We start from the raw sequence: 14,719 nt of genomic DNA on the forward strand, positions 1-14,719 counted from the left end.
AACGGCGCAGGGGCTAGTACCTCATTAGGTTTGCCTGCTATTTGGTAGTGTTGGGTCGAGTCCACCTAAGTCGAAAATGTCCAAAATGGGGCGAGTCGGACTCAAGTCCGAGTCCAAATGGATCGAGTCCGAGTCCAACTAAACACCACTGTTTTTCAGTATCTTAACCTTGTTTTAACCTTTACAACTAGAATTAGGCAATGACAATTTAAATGTAAAACAGCAAACCGCTATTGCATATTGCCATTTGGATTTTTGATTTCACACCATATTATAATTAGTGTCCTGCTCAGCAAACTTTAAAGTCATGTAACAGAAGTTATAACCTATGTATTGTTAACATATTTCAGAGTGAAACAGCTTTTAGAATGTGAAAAAATTATAGGACTGGACAGGACTTAACTTTATTTGCTGTTATATAGTAAATGTATAAATTCAACAGGGTGGGTAGGAAGCTTGGTGAATGAGACCTGAGGAGCAGAAAATTCACCTCTTATCTCTGATTTTGGCCATTTTGGGTTTTATATGACGAAAGACCTTAGACAGGGTAGATGGCATTTTGATTTTTTTTTTCTTGGATGAAAATGAGGCTGTGAAAATGAGTTTTTAAGTAGCAGTCTATGGAGGCCATGGAATAAAAGAGTAAAAAAAAAAAAAAAAAAAAAAAAAAAAGTAAATTTGAGTTTATATTTCAAAATTCTGACTTTATTTTCACAATTTTGAGATTATATCTCACAATTTTGATAAGAAATGACATTCTCCCTTTTCCCCTCAGCTCAAAATCATGAGTTTAAATCCCACACTTCTGACATTTTTCCCCTCAGAAAACTCTGTTGAGTTAATTTGAGTAATAAAGTCCAAAATACAAACAACATATATAAAAAAAAAATCTGAATTGTGAGATAAAATAGGCAAATTTATATGACGCAGTCTGCTGCAGCAGGTTTACGTTGCTGTCACTTTAAGACCGGATGCACAGATCATATTTTGTGACACATCTGTATTTCGCCCAACTGTTTAAATTCACTCAAGACGAAACCGACTGCATTTGCATTAATACTCTCCAAGACGGTGCATTTTGACATAACTTTTCATGTAAGTGTGTAGCAATAACATGCAAAGGAAAACTTTATTCAGCATTTGCACGCTGACTGAGAGGCGTTTTCGGTGAGCATGTTTGGGTGTTTGTGTATGCATTGCAAAGAAACCAGCAGGCTTTCAAGTTCTGGCAAGACTTTTAAACGTGCGAATACTGAATGTCACTTTCATAATAATGCATCAGTAAAATTTCTGTCAACTGTCCCTGGACTCGGCTGGACTCTGCAATTATTCCCGAGTTCGAAAAGCTTGAGTACAAGTCAAGTCCGAGTCAAAATACATCCAAGTCCGTGACAAGTCCAAGTCCGCTAAAAATTGAACTCGAGACTGGACTCGAGTCCGAGTACAAGTCCGAGTACCCCAACTCTACTATTTGGCATGTGTGGCATGTTTAATTAAACTTGACACATCTCTCTTCAGTCAAGGCCAAAAAAAAATAGCGCATTACGCTATGGTAGGTTTTCTTAAACCCCAAGTGTCCAGCTACATCGCCATGAGCCATTTTTAGCACGAAAACACGCAATCCGGCTTGAATACCGATCTGAAATATTGGTTCACCCAAAGCACGATTGCTACCCGTTGCCACTTAAGAATCAAAACGCCGTTTTTTATGAAATAACCAAAAGCTATGCTTTCAATGTCATCATTAGATTGAACAGCCGCAAATAAAGTTGTTAACCCAACATCTTTTTCCTGAGCCGCAATGAGCTCATCACGGGAGATCGACGAACGAAGCAAAGACAAATTGGCTAATGGGTCAAAGGAAAATTTTGGGTCACATTTTTTTCCAGCACTCATTGCTCGAGTTACAGCACAGGAAAAGAAAACGTCAGGAAAATCTTGGACATTCTTATCTGGATCCACAGACAAAGTTGGAGTAGTTTTCACAACAGGAGGTACCGCAGCACGCAGCACGCCACACGCGGTTTCCGGCCAAATTATTTCCCAAAATTAGATCTACGCGTTCCATGGGTAAAGAAGGTCATAGCGCAATCTCAACTTCTCCATTTACCAGTTCAGAGTCCAACTGAATTTTGTGTAAAGGAGCAAAGAATATGTCTAACCCCATTCCTTGGATAAGAACACCCTTCCCTGTACTTGATTCAGAAGAGAAATTAAAATTTAAGTCCAAAAGAAAGGATTTTGAAGACCCAGTGTTGCGCAAGATCTTGACAGATTTTTTAACAGGACACTTAACCAAGGAAACAAATCCCGTCGTAATAAAAGGACCACAATCTGTCTGATTCCCCACATACTCATCTGCGTTTTGATTTTTGTCAGGAATTTCCCTAACGCAGGATCATTGACTAGGCGTACAAGAATAAACTGACGCAAGTCCAACTGCTTTAGTGGACTTAAACTTGCTTTTCAACACTGGACATTCTTTTTTACATTGGCCCTTTTCCAGACAGTACCTACATGAGGAATTTGGATCAATTTTCCTAGATCTATACAAAACATTTGACATCGGTCGTTCTAGATTTTCATAGTTGCGCTCTTTTTGATATCCACTGTAATTTTTATGAATCAACACGAATTTGTCCGCTAAAACTGCTGCTTCAGCCGCGTTCAGGAACAATATTTTTGAACTGCTCCAAAATCAAGTCACAAAGACTGTCAAAAGAATCTACTCCTAACGAAGTGCACCAGCGATTAAAGTGACTTGTGAACTCTCGCGCAACTTCCACATGAGTTTGTCTTTCTCCATTTCTCCATCCCCTAAAACGGTGATGGTAAGCTTCAGGGACCAGCTCATAAGCTTTTAAAATAGTGTCTTTCACGATTTTATAATCTTTTCGATCTACTGGTGAGAGTGAAATAAAAACTTCTTGAGCTTTTTCAAGTTTTTCTCATTAAACTTAGGCAACAATTTGGCCATATTTGTAATATTTAAAGCAGTGTTTGCAACCAGCTGCTCACCCGAGGAGTCAATGCTTACGCTACCTATTTTCCCCTCAGCAACTAGTTTCAAACGTTCTGCCTCGAGCCAATTTAGCCTTGTGAATTCTTTGTTCACTCTTAAACTTCTCAAATTGTCGTTCACGTTCTCTTTCTTGCACTCCCATTTTCTCTTATTCGAGCTGTCTATCTAATTTGCGTTCCTTACTCTGCAAATTCAAGATTTCTAATTGTTGCTCAAAAGTTAAACCAGTCTGTATCCCTGTCATAACAAGCGGTGTTGAAGTACTTTCAGGTGACAACGCTTCTTCAGATTGTGTATCTACAGTTAAAATCATCCTCTCTATTAATTTCTCTTTTACGATATCATAAGTCTTTAGTTTTTTACTTTTAGTTACTGCTACCTCGAAATTAAGGTACTCAACTACTTTACACAATTGCTCTTTTGTAAGCTCATTCAATCCTTCTATTGTAGGAGCAGCCAAAAAGTCATGTAATTTATAAATTTTTGGTAGTCAATGTACTATACTTATTTAGTTTTTCAAAGCCGCAATAAATAACGTTGCCGTTTTACCAAATGTCCTTAAATGCACAGACCAGAGGAAAACATTAAACAAACGAAAACCAAATGAATATCACTATAAATGCAAGGAGAAATTAAGAGCCGTCCCGTATCTAAGACATAAACTAAATATCTCAACCCTAGTCTTCGGTACGCCCACATGCAGCGCAGCTAATCTGCCTACCCACATCCGATGCACCAAAAACAAAAAAAACAAAATAAACTAAAATTTAAAAAAAATAGCGTTACCGCTCTACAACTGGCTTATATGCAGTCCTGGTAAATTCTTTTCTCTCCTGTCCCAGCCAAAATTATCCAAATCCAAATGTTGAGTGTGGTACCAAGCAAACACTCCCCCAAACAATTAAAATATTACGTAACAACTATTACTCAAACTCATTCCATTATCTCTTCAACCACATTATTTTACCAAACTTACTGAACTTATAGACAAGCCCCCATAATGTTACAACCACCTGGCTCAGGGTGAAGCAACATTACAAAGTAAGGGGAGGCCACACACAAACTGAATTTAACAAATAAACATTTAATTGGAAATAAATCGAATTAATACAAAAATTAAGTAGAAATAAGAGAAAGAAAACAACAAAAGAAACAATCCAGGACTGAAGAGGGAAGACGAACGACACCAAAGTCCAGAGCTACTTCTGCTGTCTGAATCCCAGTCTTTTAAGCCCAAATGCCAATCATAGGTAACACTCCACACCTGTATTCGAGTCTCGCTCTGGAAAAGACAAAATCACGGAACACCACCTAGTGGACAAATGCGGAAAGGACACTGCCGCAGTGACTCGAATACAGGTGTGGAGTGTTACCTATGATTGGCGTTTGGGCTTAAAAGACTGGGATTCAGACAGCAGAAGTAGCTCTGGACTTTGGTGCCGTTCGTCTTCCCTCTTCAGTCCTGGATTGTTTCTTTTGTTGTTTTCTTTCTCTTAACACTGACATATAGTGGTTCTCATTCCTGGTTCTGGGGTGACCCAAGAATCCTCTAGACCAGTGGTTCTACCCATACTCTGCACATTTTGCATGTCTCCCTTATTAAACACACCTGATGGAAACATCAGCTTGTTAGTGCAGTTCATGGATCTATCTCCTAATGAGCTGATGATCTCAATCAGCTGTGTTAAATAAGGGAGACATGCAAAATGTGTAGAGTAGGGGTAGAACCACTGGTCTAGAGGTTTCTTGCAAAAGCATTGTGGCTTGTCAATGTGCACTTTAGTAAATTCCAGTCTGGCTTTTTAGTTTTCTTTCTTTCTATAAAGCCCACTGTACCTCAAAAAGTAAAAGTGTGATCAGACACCTTAACCTTCAAGTTCAACTTGTATCTTTTTCTTGGCTCTTTCTCTACCATTCACACTATTCTTTTTTTTTTTTTCAATCTGGGATCAGTTATCCTCAGCCTTGTCCTTAACTTGGTAATAATATTTGCATCTGTCTGAACATTATGCTTGGAGGTGGTATAATTGTCACACTATGGTCTGTCCAGCTGCTTTGCTCAAACTTTTAGAACTAGTACACCACTGTCATTTGCAAAAATGAATTACGGGGCAGTAAAATCCCCTTTCCACATCACATGGGGGAGCAAAATCTGATGCGCTCATTTTTTTCGCATGCTTGCAGAAAAAGTCTTACCAAAACAAAGTTACTGGGTTGTACTTTTTTACAATTTCTAGGCTGGTAGATGCGCTGGGGACCAGATTAAAGCACTTAAACACAGAAAAAGTCACATTTTCATGATGTGTCATTCTGCGTTCATGCCATTTCGTAATTACCGTAATTTCGAGATGACAACACATGACGTTCTACTTGGAGCTGTTCACGTCCTCGGACTTGGAATTATGCTTTTTCTATGGCAACGCTATCAACGCCTAAACAGAGCCTACGTTGGTCAGGTGGTACAGCGGTCATGTGGTAAAAGTCGTAGCTCTCAAAAGACTCCCAGTTCACAAGTTGTAATTACAAGTTGTACAAGGACGTGAACGCTTTTTACAAGTTGGAATCTCGTAATAACGTGAATTCCGATATGGCGTGAACGCACCTTCACACAAGTAAAAACTGTTAACCTGAAACACCTGTAATTAGTGTTAAGGCTGGAATACACCAAATGAATTTTGACCAGATTTTTGCCCTGAACTGTAGATTGGTTGATAAATGTTGATAAACATGCTTCTTTCTTTTGTGACTCAGAACCACTACACTGCAGTCACTGCAACAACAACTGCAATCAGGCTCCTGTACATTTATGTTTGTTTTTATCTTTCATACATCTTCTAGAAACACTGCACAAAGTCCCACATGAGTTTGTTTGAGTGTGTTCGAAATGGATTAAATTTCTGGTAGTCTGTACAGTTTTAATGGTCCTGCCTCTTATCTGAACTCTTCTTTTAAAACATTTTTATATCTCAGAAAGATGGTGCCGTCAGTGTCGTTGTAGTGGTTTCTTTCCTGTTTTACATAATTTATTTATTTCTTAGTCGCAGTGTGTTTATGATCACAGCACATTGCTTGTTTGGACCTGTCTATCAGTGTTTTTTCTTTCCTTATTCTGCTTTATCTCCACCGACACAGCTGTGAGTGTGTGCTGCAGAAAGAGTCACAACAAAGACAGGGGAGGCGTGTGGGTGTTCAGGTGAAGATGAGATGTTTGAGGAGAAATTTGTAGGGCAGTTTTCAAACAAAGAGGGATGGATGTGTTGGAGTCCTAGGAATGGCAACATTCATGCATAGTGACAGCTTTTCCAGAGGACTGGTCAGCAGCATCATGCTTTTTTTCTTTGATAGAAAGTCTTTTCCTTGCCCAGATGTGTAAATTAAGCAATTTATACTACCCTAAAATAATGAAATCTTGACAAGCCATAGTGGATGGTTTGGCGGTTTTACAATTTGTAAAGATCCCATTGGTTAACTCCCTGAGGTCGGTGATCACTCTGGTGGAAGCAGCTCAGTGTTTTTTTTTTTTTCTTATCAGTGCGAAAGACACTAAAATTACTATTCTATGCTATTCATATGACAATTGCCCATGTTAGATGCAAAACCATGTAAATGCCCACATCACCTCCGTAAACAAAGTGTGAATATTCATCAAATTCATCTTGGTTACTTTCTTGTAGATGTAACGTAATGGGTCTGGAGACTGAAGTGTGGATCCAAATGCAAGCTTTTTACTAATAGACGTAGTCGAACAGGCCAGGTCAGAAACAGCAAACAGTAGCATCAAGGAAATCCAAAAGAGTATTCCAGTAAAACAGGCAAAAAGGTCGGGGCAGGTAGCAAGGGTCAAAAACGCTGAAACAGTCGAGATCAAAATACAAGGAAACTAGAAAACAGGCGAAAACACAAGGAAACTAGAAATCACTGGAAACTAGGAAGGCTAAACAACGATCAGCAAAACAGAGGGGGAAGGGAGTGGCTTTTGTACCAAACACTAGGGAACACATGACTAAACTAACCAATGGGGAACAGACACATAGAACAGAGGAACCAATCAGAGGATGACACACAGACAAGGAAAATACATGGTAGGTAGAGAGCACACAGCATAAACAGAGTCCGGGCTGGAGTGCCCTCTACTGGAGACGACGGGCACTCAAGCTGGTGATCGTAACAGTAGAAGAATCGCTGTGAGGAATAAGACAAAATTTACCTCATGTGATACACGGATTGAGCCAGCGGAGGATATCATTCTACTGAGCAAGTCATTTTTTTACTTACATTAGTTGTTATTGTTATTGTGCTATTGTGACATAACCTAGACACATTTTACTAGTTAGACTTTTTCCAAACTATAATTCCTGACTAAATGTATGAAATCAAGTGAAACATTTTTAAATTAAATGTTTCACAATGTCGGAATGTTTTTTATGTTCTATAAAATATAAAACAATATGATATATAAAAATATTAAAGCGGACAGATCTAATAAATGTACTTCTCATAGTAATTAGCTTCCCTTTATAAGTTTGTTTGCTTTCCTTGTCCGGCAACATCGTTTTATCAAACGTTACACCCCATGTTACCTCATGTGTGCGTTCCAGTCTCCTTGTCTGCTGTTTCCCTGCCCGAGGATTTATTACAGACTTTGCATTTTACTACTTTGTCTTGTTGCCCGTTCCTACACACAGCGTGACAAGATCCAGGTATTTTTGTTTGTTTGTTTTTAATATTCAACAGGCAAAGTTATTTAGTTTTCTGTATCTGAATACAAAAATGTTCATAATTGTGAATAAAATGGACTACTGCGAAAAAAAATCTGAATATTTATCTTGTAACAACAATAAAAACAAAAACAGCAGCAACAACAACAACAATAATAATATTATTAATAAAAATAATAAGAGCAAACATTTTGGTCAAAACATGGTCGGTGGCCTTTGGCCTGGTATTGTTGGCAGAATTTGGCCCTCTATGAAAACTAACTAAGGAACTCTGGTTTAGACCAATGTTTACTGTGTGTGTGTGTGTGTGTGTGTGTGTGTGTGTGTGTGTGTGTGTGTGTGTGTGTGTGTGTGTGTGTGTGTGTGCCTGTGTGCGTGTGTGTGTGCGTGCGTGCGTGTGTGCGTGCATGCGTGTGTGTGTGTGTGTGTGTGTGTGTGTGTGTGTGTGTGTGTGTGTGTGCGCGAAGATATTGATTTATTTTCTTAGATATAAAGTGTTTTTTTTTTTTCTTGTATAATACATACAAAACAATTTTTACTGGTTATATGTCACCAATATTAGTGAAATCAGTCCACTGTGCTACAGCTCTGACAGAAATTTCAAACACAAACCAAACTTGAATTATGTTCTATTTTACCTCAGTTTGCCAAATATTGGGAACTGATTATTAATTTGAAAAATAAGGTCACATACCTTTGGAAGTCAAAGTCAATAGTGGAATGTTTTGCCTGCAGGAGAGCCCATAGACACCAGAAAAAATGAGCCACCTGGGGAAAAATGAAATAGTCTTAAATGGGAGAATTTACAAAAATGGCAACAACTTACTATCTAGCAACTTACTATCTAAACTATTAACATTTGCCTCATCCGACATTACAATCATTTTTAAAGTACACTAATAAATCTTGCAATCATTCAATATACAGCTGCAGATTCATCTGATCGATTACAAAATCAACCAGCGACCTTTGGCCTAAGGTGTTCTGGTACCGATATAATTATAAACAACGTTATGTTCAAACATGGTGTTTGCTATAAAAACTGTGTTACATACAAGAGCAAAAGAGGAAAAACTTTAGGATACTCGCATAACATTGGTTCACTGATAAAAGGAGTGTAACGCCAGGCCAGTAGAGGGAGGCCTTGCCTAGTACTGTTCTATTACCGCTCCCTCTGCATCCTTCTATGTTTACTTCCTGTTTGGCACCCATAATAGGATAGCCATGCCAAACAGACTTTGCGAAGTATTGTTTTGCTGTTGCGGACTCTACCATGCATTTTCCTTGTTTTTCCATTGCCTTGTTTCTTTTGTTCTCATTGCCATCATCTTGTTGGTGTCATTGCCATAGTTCTACCTTGTTTTATTGTCTTGTTTCATTTGTTACTTTGGACTGCCCTTTTGGATTTTGACCCTTGCCTGTATTATTGGATTACATTTTGTCTTGCCTTGGACAAAACTGTTTGCTGGTGTTGACCCTGCCTGTTTTGACCACGATCTGTCTAATAAAGCTCTCAACGCTGTTGTCGAGTCCCATTTTACAGCTGTTATTCAAAGCAGGCATGTCAACCAACAACAATGTATGACGCATAGATTAAAAAAATAAAAATAATAAAAAATAATAATAAATACAGCGGGAAGATAAGTGAGGAAAAATACCTTGTGTGAGTTTTTTACTTTTATTTTATTTTTTTATTGTAACACTTTATTTTAAGGAATAATTTGCACTGTTAACTAGTTGCTTATTCATAACTAGTTGCTTATACATATAACTAGCATATTAGCTGTTTATTAATACCTATAAAGCACATATCGATGCCTTGTTCTGCATGACCAAATTATAGATCCCTTAATCCTACCCCATACCTAAACTTAACAACAACCTTACTAACTATAAATAAGCAACATATTAGGAGTTTTACTAATGTAAAGATCGATGGCTGAGAAACAGGCAAAAGCAAGTTAGATGGACACTTTCTCTGCTCTAAGTCACTTCCCCCATGTTGGGGCCTTTCACTGAGGTGTCGGGATATACCATATTCAGCCCGTCTCTTCATCCCTAAAGTCACTAACTATTCTAACATCACAGGGCTGAAGGAACATGGCTATGGGGCGATGCCTCAGGTTGAACAGGCGCTTGTCAGCTATCTGCCCCCAGTGTCAGCATTGTACCTGAAGGCTCCAGCGTTTCCCACCAAGCCATTAAGAACATCAGCTTTGGTGGGTAAAGCTTACACAGGTCTTGAGGACAACTTATCTTGTGTGGTGTGGGATTTGACTATGATGCAGACACTTCTCTCTACTGCTCGTATCAATTCAATTTTCACAGCCATGAACAGTGTCAAGCTAGGCCAGTCACTCAAGGTAAAACAGTTCCAGAGACTGTTAAGCCTGATGGCAGCAGTAGCCCCATTCTGGCTTGCCTGAGTATATATCTCAGACCTTGTGTTCCTCCTCGACGGCTCTCCCTGGGAGATTCCAATCAGGAGGGATCTTTGGACTTAAGCAGATGGTACAATTGTGCACCCTCGCCCAGAGTTACGGAAACTGGGGCTGTGGCCTCGAAATGAGCACAACTCATATATTTCCGGTCTCTCAGCTGAGCTTGTTGAATCTTGAGACCATTCTCTATTCCAGAGCTCCCTCCATATGGAGGCTGTACTCCCTGAAGTGGAGACTTTCCACAGCATGGTGTAGGAATCATCAGCTGGACCCAGTGAAATGTCTGGTTGGTTCCTGTAAGAACAATACGCATAAAGGCGTATGTGGTGGTGATATTTTCTTCTAGCCATACTATCTCTGAAGGGATTTGGCGACCTTTAGGCCTGTTTCTTTCAGCTGCTACAGGTCTAGAAATTGCTCTGGGCATGGTGAAAGCTTTACTGCATCCAAGGCCAGGTTATGTGGCAAAGGTATGTGCCCACCAATGTTCCACAGCCCATAGCACTGCGGGTGCATTCTGTCCTCCTTCATTCAGGGAGCCAGACCAGAAGAAGCTTAATTTAGTGTGTGCAGACAAAGCACCGGACACCTATGTCCACAGAACTGCCCTGTGGAGGACAACTGATTAACATTTTGTCAATCTTGGTCCTCCTAAGAAAGGTTTCTCGAGTAGAGATCTAAGTAGACACTAAACAGGTGGATAGTCAAGGCACAATATTTATGATGTGGTGGGCTCATCGTCCCCACTATGGGCTGTCCATATAAACTTCCCTCGTCCACTTTACGAAGTGGAACGCACTTCAAAATGGCAGCAGGGATTTCCACCAAAGGGAATTTGCTTAGGAGAGTTTGTGAGTGCATGTCTAAAAATGGATTGGAACACAGCCCTAGAGTGCTCTTGTCCTCACTGTCCTAGACCAGGAATCTTAAAATTTCTTATTTTAATACTGTAAGGTTGCTTTGACACAACTTGTATTGTTAAAAAAAAGCGCTGTATAAATAATCTTGAATTAAAAGCGCATCTGGTGTAAACAGGGTACAGCATCTCGTATCTAGAAATTTTTGAGTGTCACTCTTGAGTAATCCATAAGGAACAGTATACAAAATTATGGACTGACAAAGCATGAAGTTCAGTTTGTAGTTGAAAGGGCAAATAATAAAACAACTTTTAACAAAATACGTTTTAAATCAAGTACGTAAGGTGGCTATGCTATACTAAAACCCTATTCAGACATTGTACACTTCTCCTGTAAAAAGCAAATCACATCTGCAAAAAATAAAAAAGGGAAAAGGAGCAATGTGTCTGTGTGCACATCATATCTTAAACAGACTCTATTTCATACGCAGTGCACTTACAATTTAAATCGTCTCAATCATCCTTGGAGGAACATGCCTAAGACCGAAGAAGTGCCCAGGAACAGGCTTGAGACCTAGTGAAGTGGATCATCCAAATAAGCGGACAAAGATTTTCTGAAAACTCTGAGCACTCACTTATGAGAAATTCATGGGCTGTGTGCCAGTATATGTAAAAAAGTATGTAGACCGCCTGACATGAAACCAGACTTTGGGATGGATAACTGAAAGAACTTTGAGTATGAACATTTTTAACTTCTTTCTGAGGTTATTTCTGGTATTTTATGTCCAGACCTCAATCTCCAATCTGCTTTAGAACGATAGGGTCTTGAGTCACAAGGAACTGGTACTTGTGCCAAATTTCCTTGTCATGTTTTTACACATGCTTTAGATATTGCATATATATGACACAGATATATGTTTGACATTTACATTTTTGCCAGCTTTACAACTGTCAATCTAGCCCTCCTCCCTGGGCCTCCCCAAAATACTCACCAAGGAGAACTTGCAGACTTGTACATAAAGTTCCAGGACCTCTTTCTTGGTCACAGTTGAATCTACACCATTAAACCACTTGAAACTCTCCAGATAAGCAGTAAGCCAATCGAACTGAAGTTCACAACTAGGGTACAGGCTGGAGTCAACATTACTGATACCTCAAAATTCAAAGACAAATGATCTGTTAGTGTATTTAAAGGAGATTAGTAAAAGTCATATTTTTTATGTAGGTTATAGTTACATTTTAGTTTTTTTATTTGTACCTGCAAATTCATTGAAATGGTTTCCAATGTCATATGCTTGGTAATTAAAATCTGCATATTCATAGTCAATGAATTTTACTGTGCCTACAATCAGAGGGGGAAAAAAGTTAATGAGTCTATGGAAAACAGTGCAAAACACATTAAATAAGTTACAATGTGCTAATGAGTTTTAAAATCTCAAAATTTTCCGATTTTGGCGGCCTAAAATGACTACGTTTGTGGCTGTCACGTAAATGTAGGGATGAGACCAGAAACAGAGGTGAGTAAAATGTAACAATGGTTTATTGCACAAGTTCAGCGAAGAGATGAAACAGCAGTAGCAATGGTGGAATGATAGGCTTATCTGATAGTCCTTATGAAATGGGTAGAATACAGTCCTTTGGATAAATACAGGTTCAACGACTGAAGAGAAGGTAGTCCAGGAAAGAAGCATGAGGTCTGGGATGTGAACGGTAGACCAGACCAAGAGTAACTGATAAATTGGGCTATTTAAAGAGTGTGGTAATGGGGATCAGGTGCTTCCAATCAGAACTCTAGTGATGACGATCGAGTGGGTGGTGCTTCAGGTGCTGTGGCAGGTGAGGGTGGCTGCTGTGAATGCCTGACATTACCCCCTCCTCCAGGGTCGGCTCCCGACACCCTAACGCGACGTCGAGGATGGCCGCGACCAAGAGGGGCAGGACGGTCTGGATGGGCGAAGGTGGAAGTCTTGTGGAAGAGCGTGGGGTCCAGCAGGTCATCTCTGGCCACCCAGGAACGTTCGTCTGTTCCAAACCCCTCCGAGTCAATGAGGTATTCCAAGCGGCCTTCTCGACGACGTAAATCGGATGGCTCATTGCAGGTGGTGATGAGCTGAGTCCCACACTCTCTAGCTCACTCGAAACCAGTGGTCCACAGCAGGAACATTGGAGGGTTCCTCCGCCCAGGGAAACAGCGGAGGCTGATACAGGAGTACGCTAGGGCTGAACGATATGGACAAAATTTCATATCTCGATTTTCATGCCAGATATCTCGATATCGATACGATACGATACGATATGACTACGGGTTCGGTGAAAACCAAGCATTTCTCAGAAAGAAAAAAAAAAACATTAAAATACAAAAAAATTTGGAAAGTGTAGTTTTATTTTTAAGAACTCACTGCCAGTCATCAACATTAACAAAATTACCAAAAAAATAACCCGCATTTGGACGTCGACTCGTACGGCATAACGCTACTGAACGCGTCAGCAATCAAACTTTGCTTTGGCTTATTTTGGGATGACTGAGAAGTCCCCAGTGTTTCTCTCATTGTCGTGCACTCTTCATGCAGCACCCGATGGTGTTGTTTCAGGTGGTGAAATGTTTGTTGTGCTACCTTGCTTACGCCTGTTTCACACATACTCCGTATACAGTGTGTATGCAGTCCGTGTGCGTTACGTATGCGGTGCAGAAGCAGCACGGACTGGTTTTGCTTTCACACAGGACGCGTTTGCAGTCCGTTCCTGATCCGCGGCTGTTTACCACAAACACACCATTTATCCGTTATTTTGATTTCAAATACAAACGTGCTTTTTCAGCATTGGGATCCTCTTTTATTGCAGTACAGTAATACAATCGTTCATAGACATATTCACGTTTAAACTCAATAAGTTAAACATATTATTCAATGCACTTGACTTCTAGATTTATATATTAAGTTGCTAAAGCAAGTTGCAACACATTTAGACAGCATAGGTATAGCTTCCTTTTCTTATTAAAATTGGGCTATCACAAATATTTTAAATTAAAACTTATCACAGACAGAAACAGTCGGCTTTCGTGCCTTTCGCATTAAATTGTTATTAAAAACAATCTCTTAAAGAACTTTTCTACCTGGACAAATGCATTATGTTGCCTTGTTTATTTAAAAGTGCACTTTTCCTAGTTTTAAACCTAGCCAAAAAGCCACGTGTTGACTGTAAAACACAGTAGACTTCATTTATATGCATTTATGGTATAATCACCACATTTCCGTGTCAATCCATGTTCATTTTTACAGCTAACAATGCGCTGTCACTTTAATCCACTGCTGCAAACGCACCGCTTCTGGGACGTACTGCCGGACAGCAAACGCGTGCAGTGTGAACGCTCTAATCCGTTAACATGGGTGCGGAAAAAAATACGCAACGCATATGCACTGCAGACGGAGTATGTGAAACAGGCGTTAGTCGCAATTTTTGTTAAGCACGACCTGCACAACACGTCATATTTATGATTTATGTTTTGGCACCAAGTCAGATTCTGCACTACCACCGGCCGCATTATCTCCCGCACTCATTTTCTTTCTTTTTAATTTCTCCGCTGTCTCTGTAGTGTGCGCGCGCTGTCTTTAGCGGTGCATTCAAGGGCACTCGTAAAACTGATGTTCGTTGTGTGACTGCCAGAGTTGTATGCAGGGCGGGG

At 39.7% G+C, this 14,719-nt stretch overlaps 1 protein-coding gene across 1 annotated transcript in view; it reads right to left on the reverse strand.

Moving 5' to 3' along the window:
- pamr1b (peptidase domain containing associated with muscle regeneration 1b) overlaps positions 1–12,945 on the reverse strand; it is a 71,695-nt gene extending 58,750 nt beyond the window's left edge. Inside the window, exons 1-3 of the mRNA XM_073832287.1 lie at positions 12,296–12,945; positions 12,030–12,190; positions 8,435–8,508 (exon numbers count right to left, since the gene is read on the reverse strand). Coding sequence (XP_073688388.1) covers positions 8,435–8,508; positions 12,030–12,055 — 100 coding nt within the window. The 5' untranslated portion in view covers positions 12,056–12,190; positions 12,296–12,945. The remainder of the gene's footprint in view (positions 1–8,434; positions 8,509–12,029; positions 12,191–12,295) is intronic.
- Between the last annotated feature and the right edge of the window lie 1,774 nt (positions 12,946–14,719).

Source organism: Garra rufa, chromosome 25, assembly GCF_049309525.1.
Source record: "Garra rufa chromosome 25, GarRuf1.0, whole genome shotgun sequence".
In the NCBI taxonomy this organism is placed as follows: Eukaryota; Metazoa; Chordata; class Actinopteri; order Cypriniformes; family Cyprinidae; genus Garra; species Garra rufa.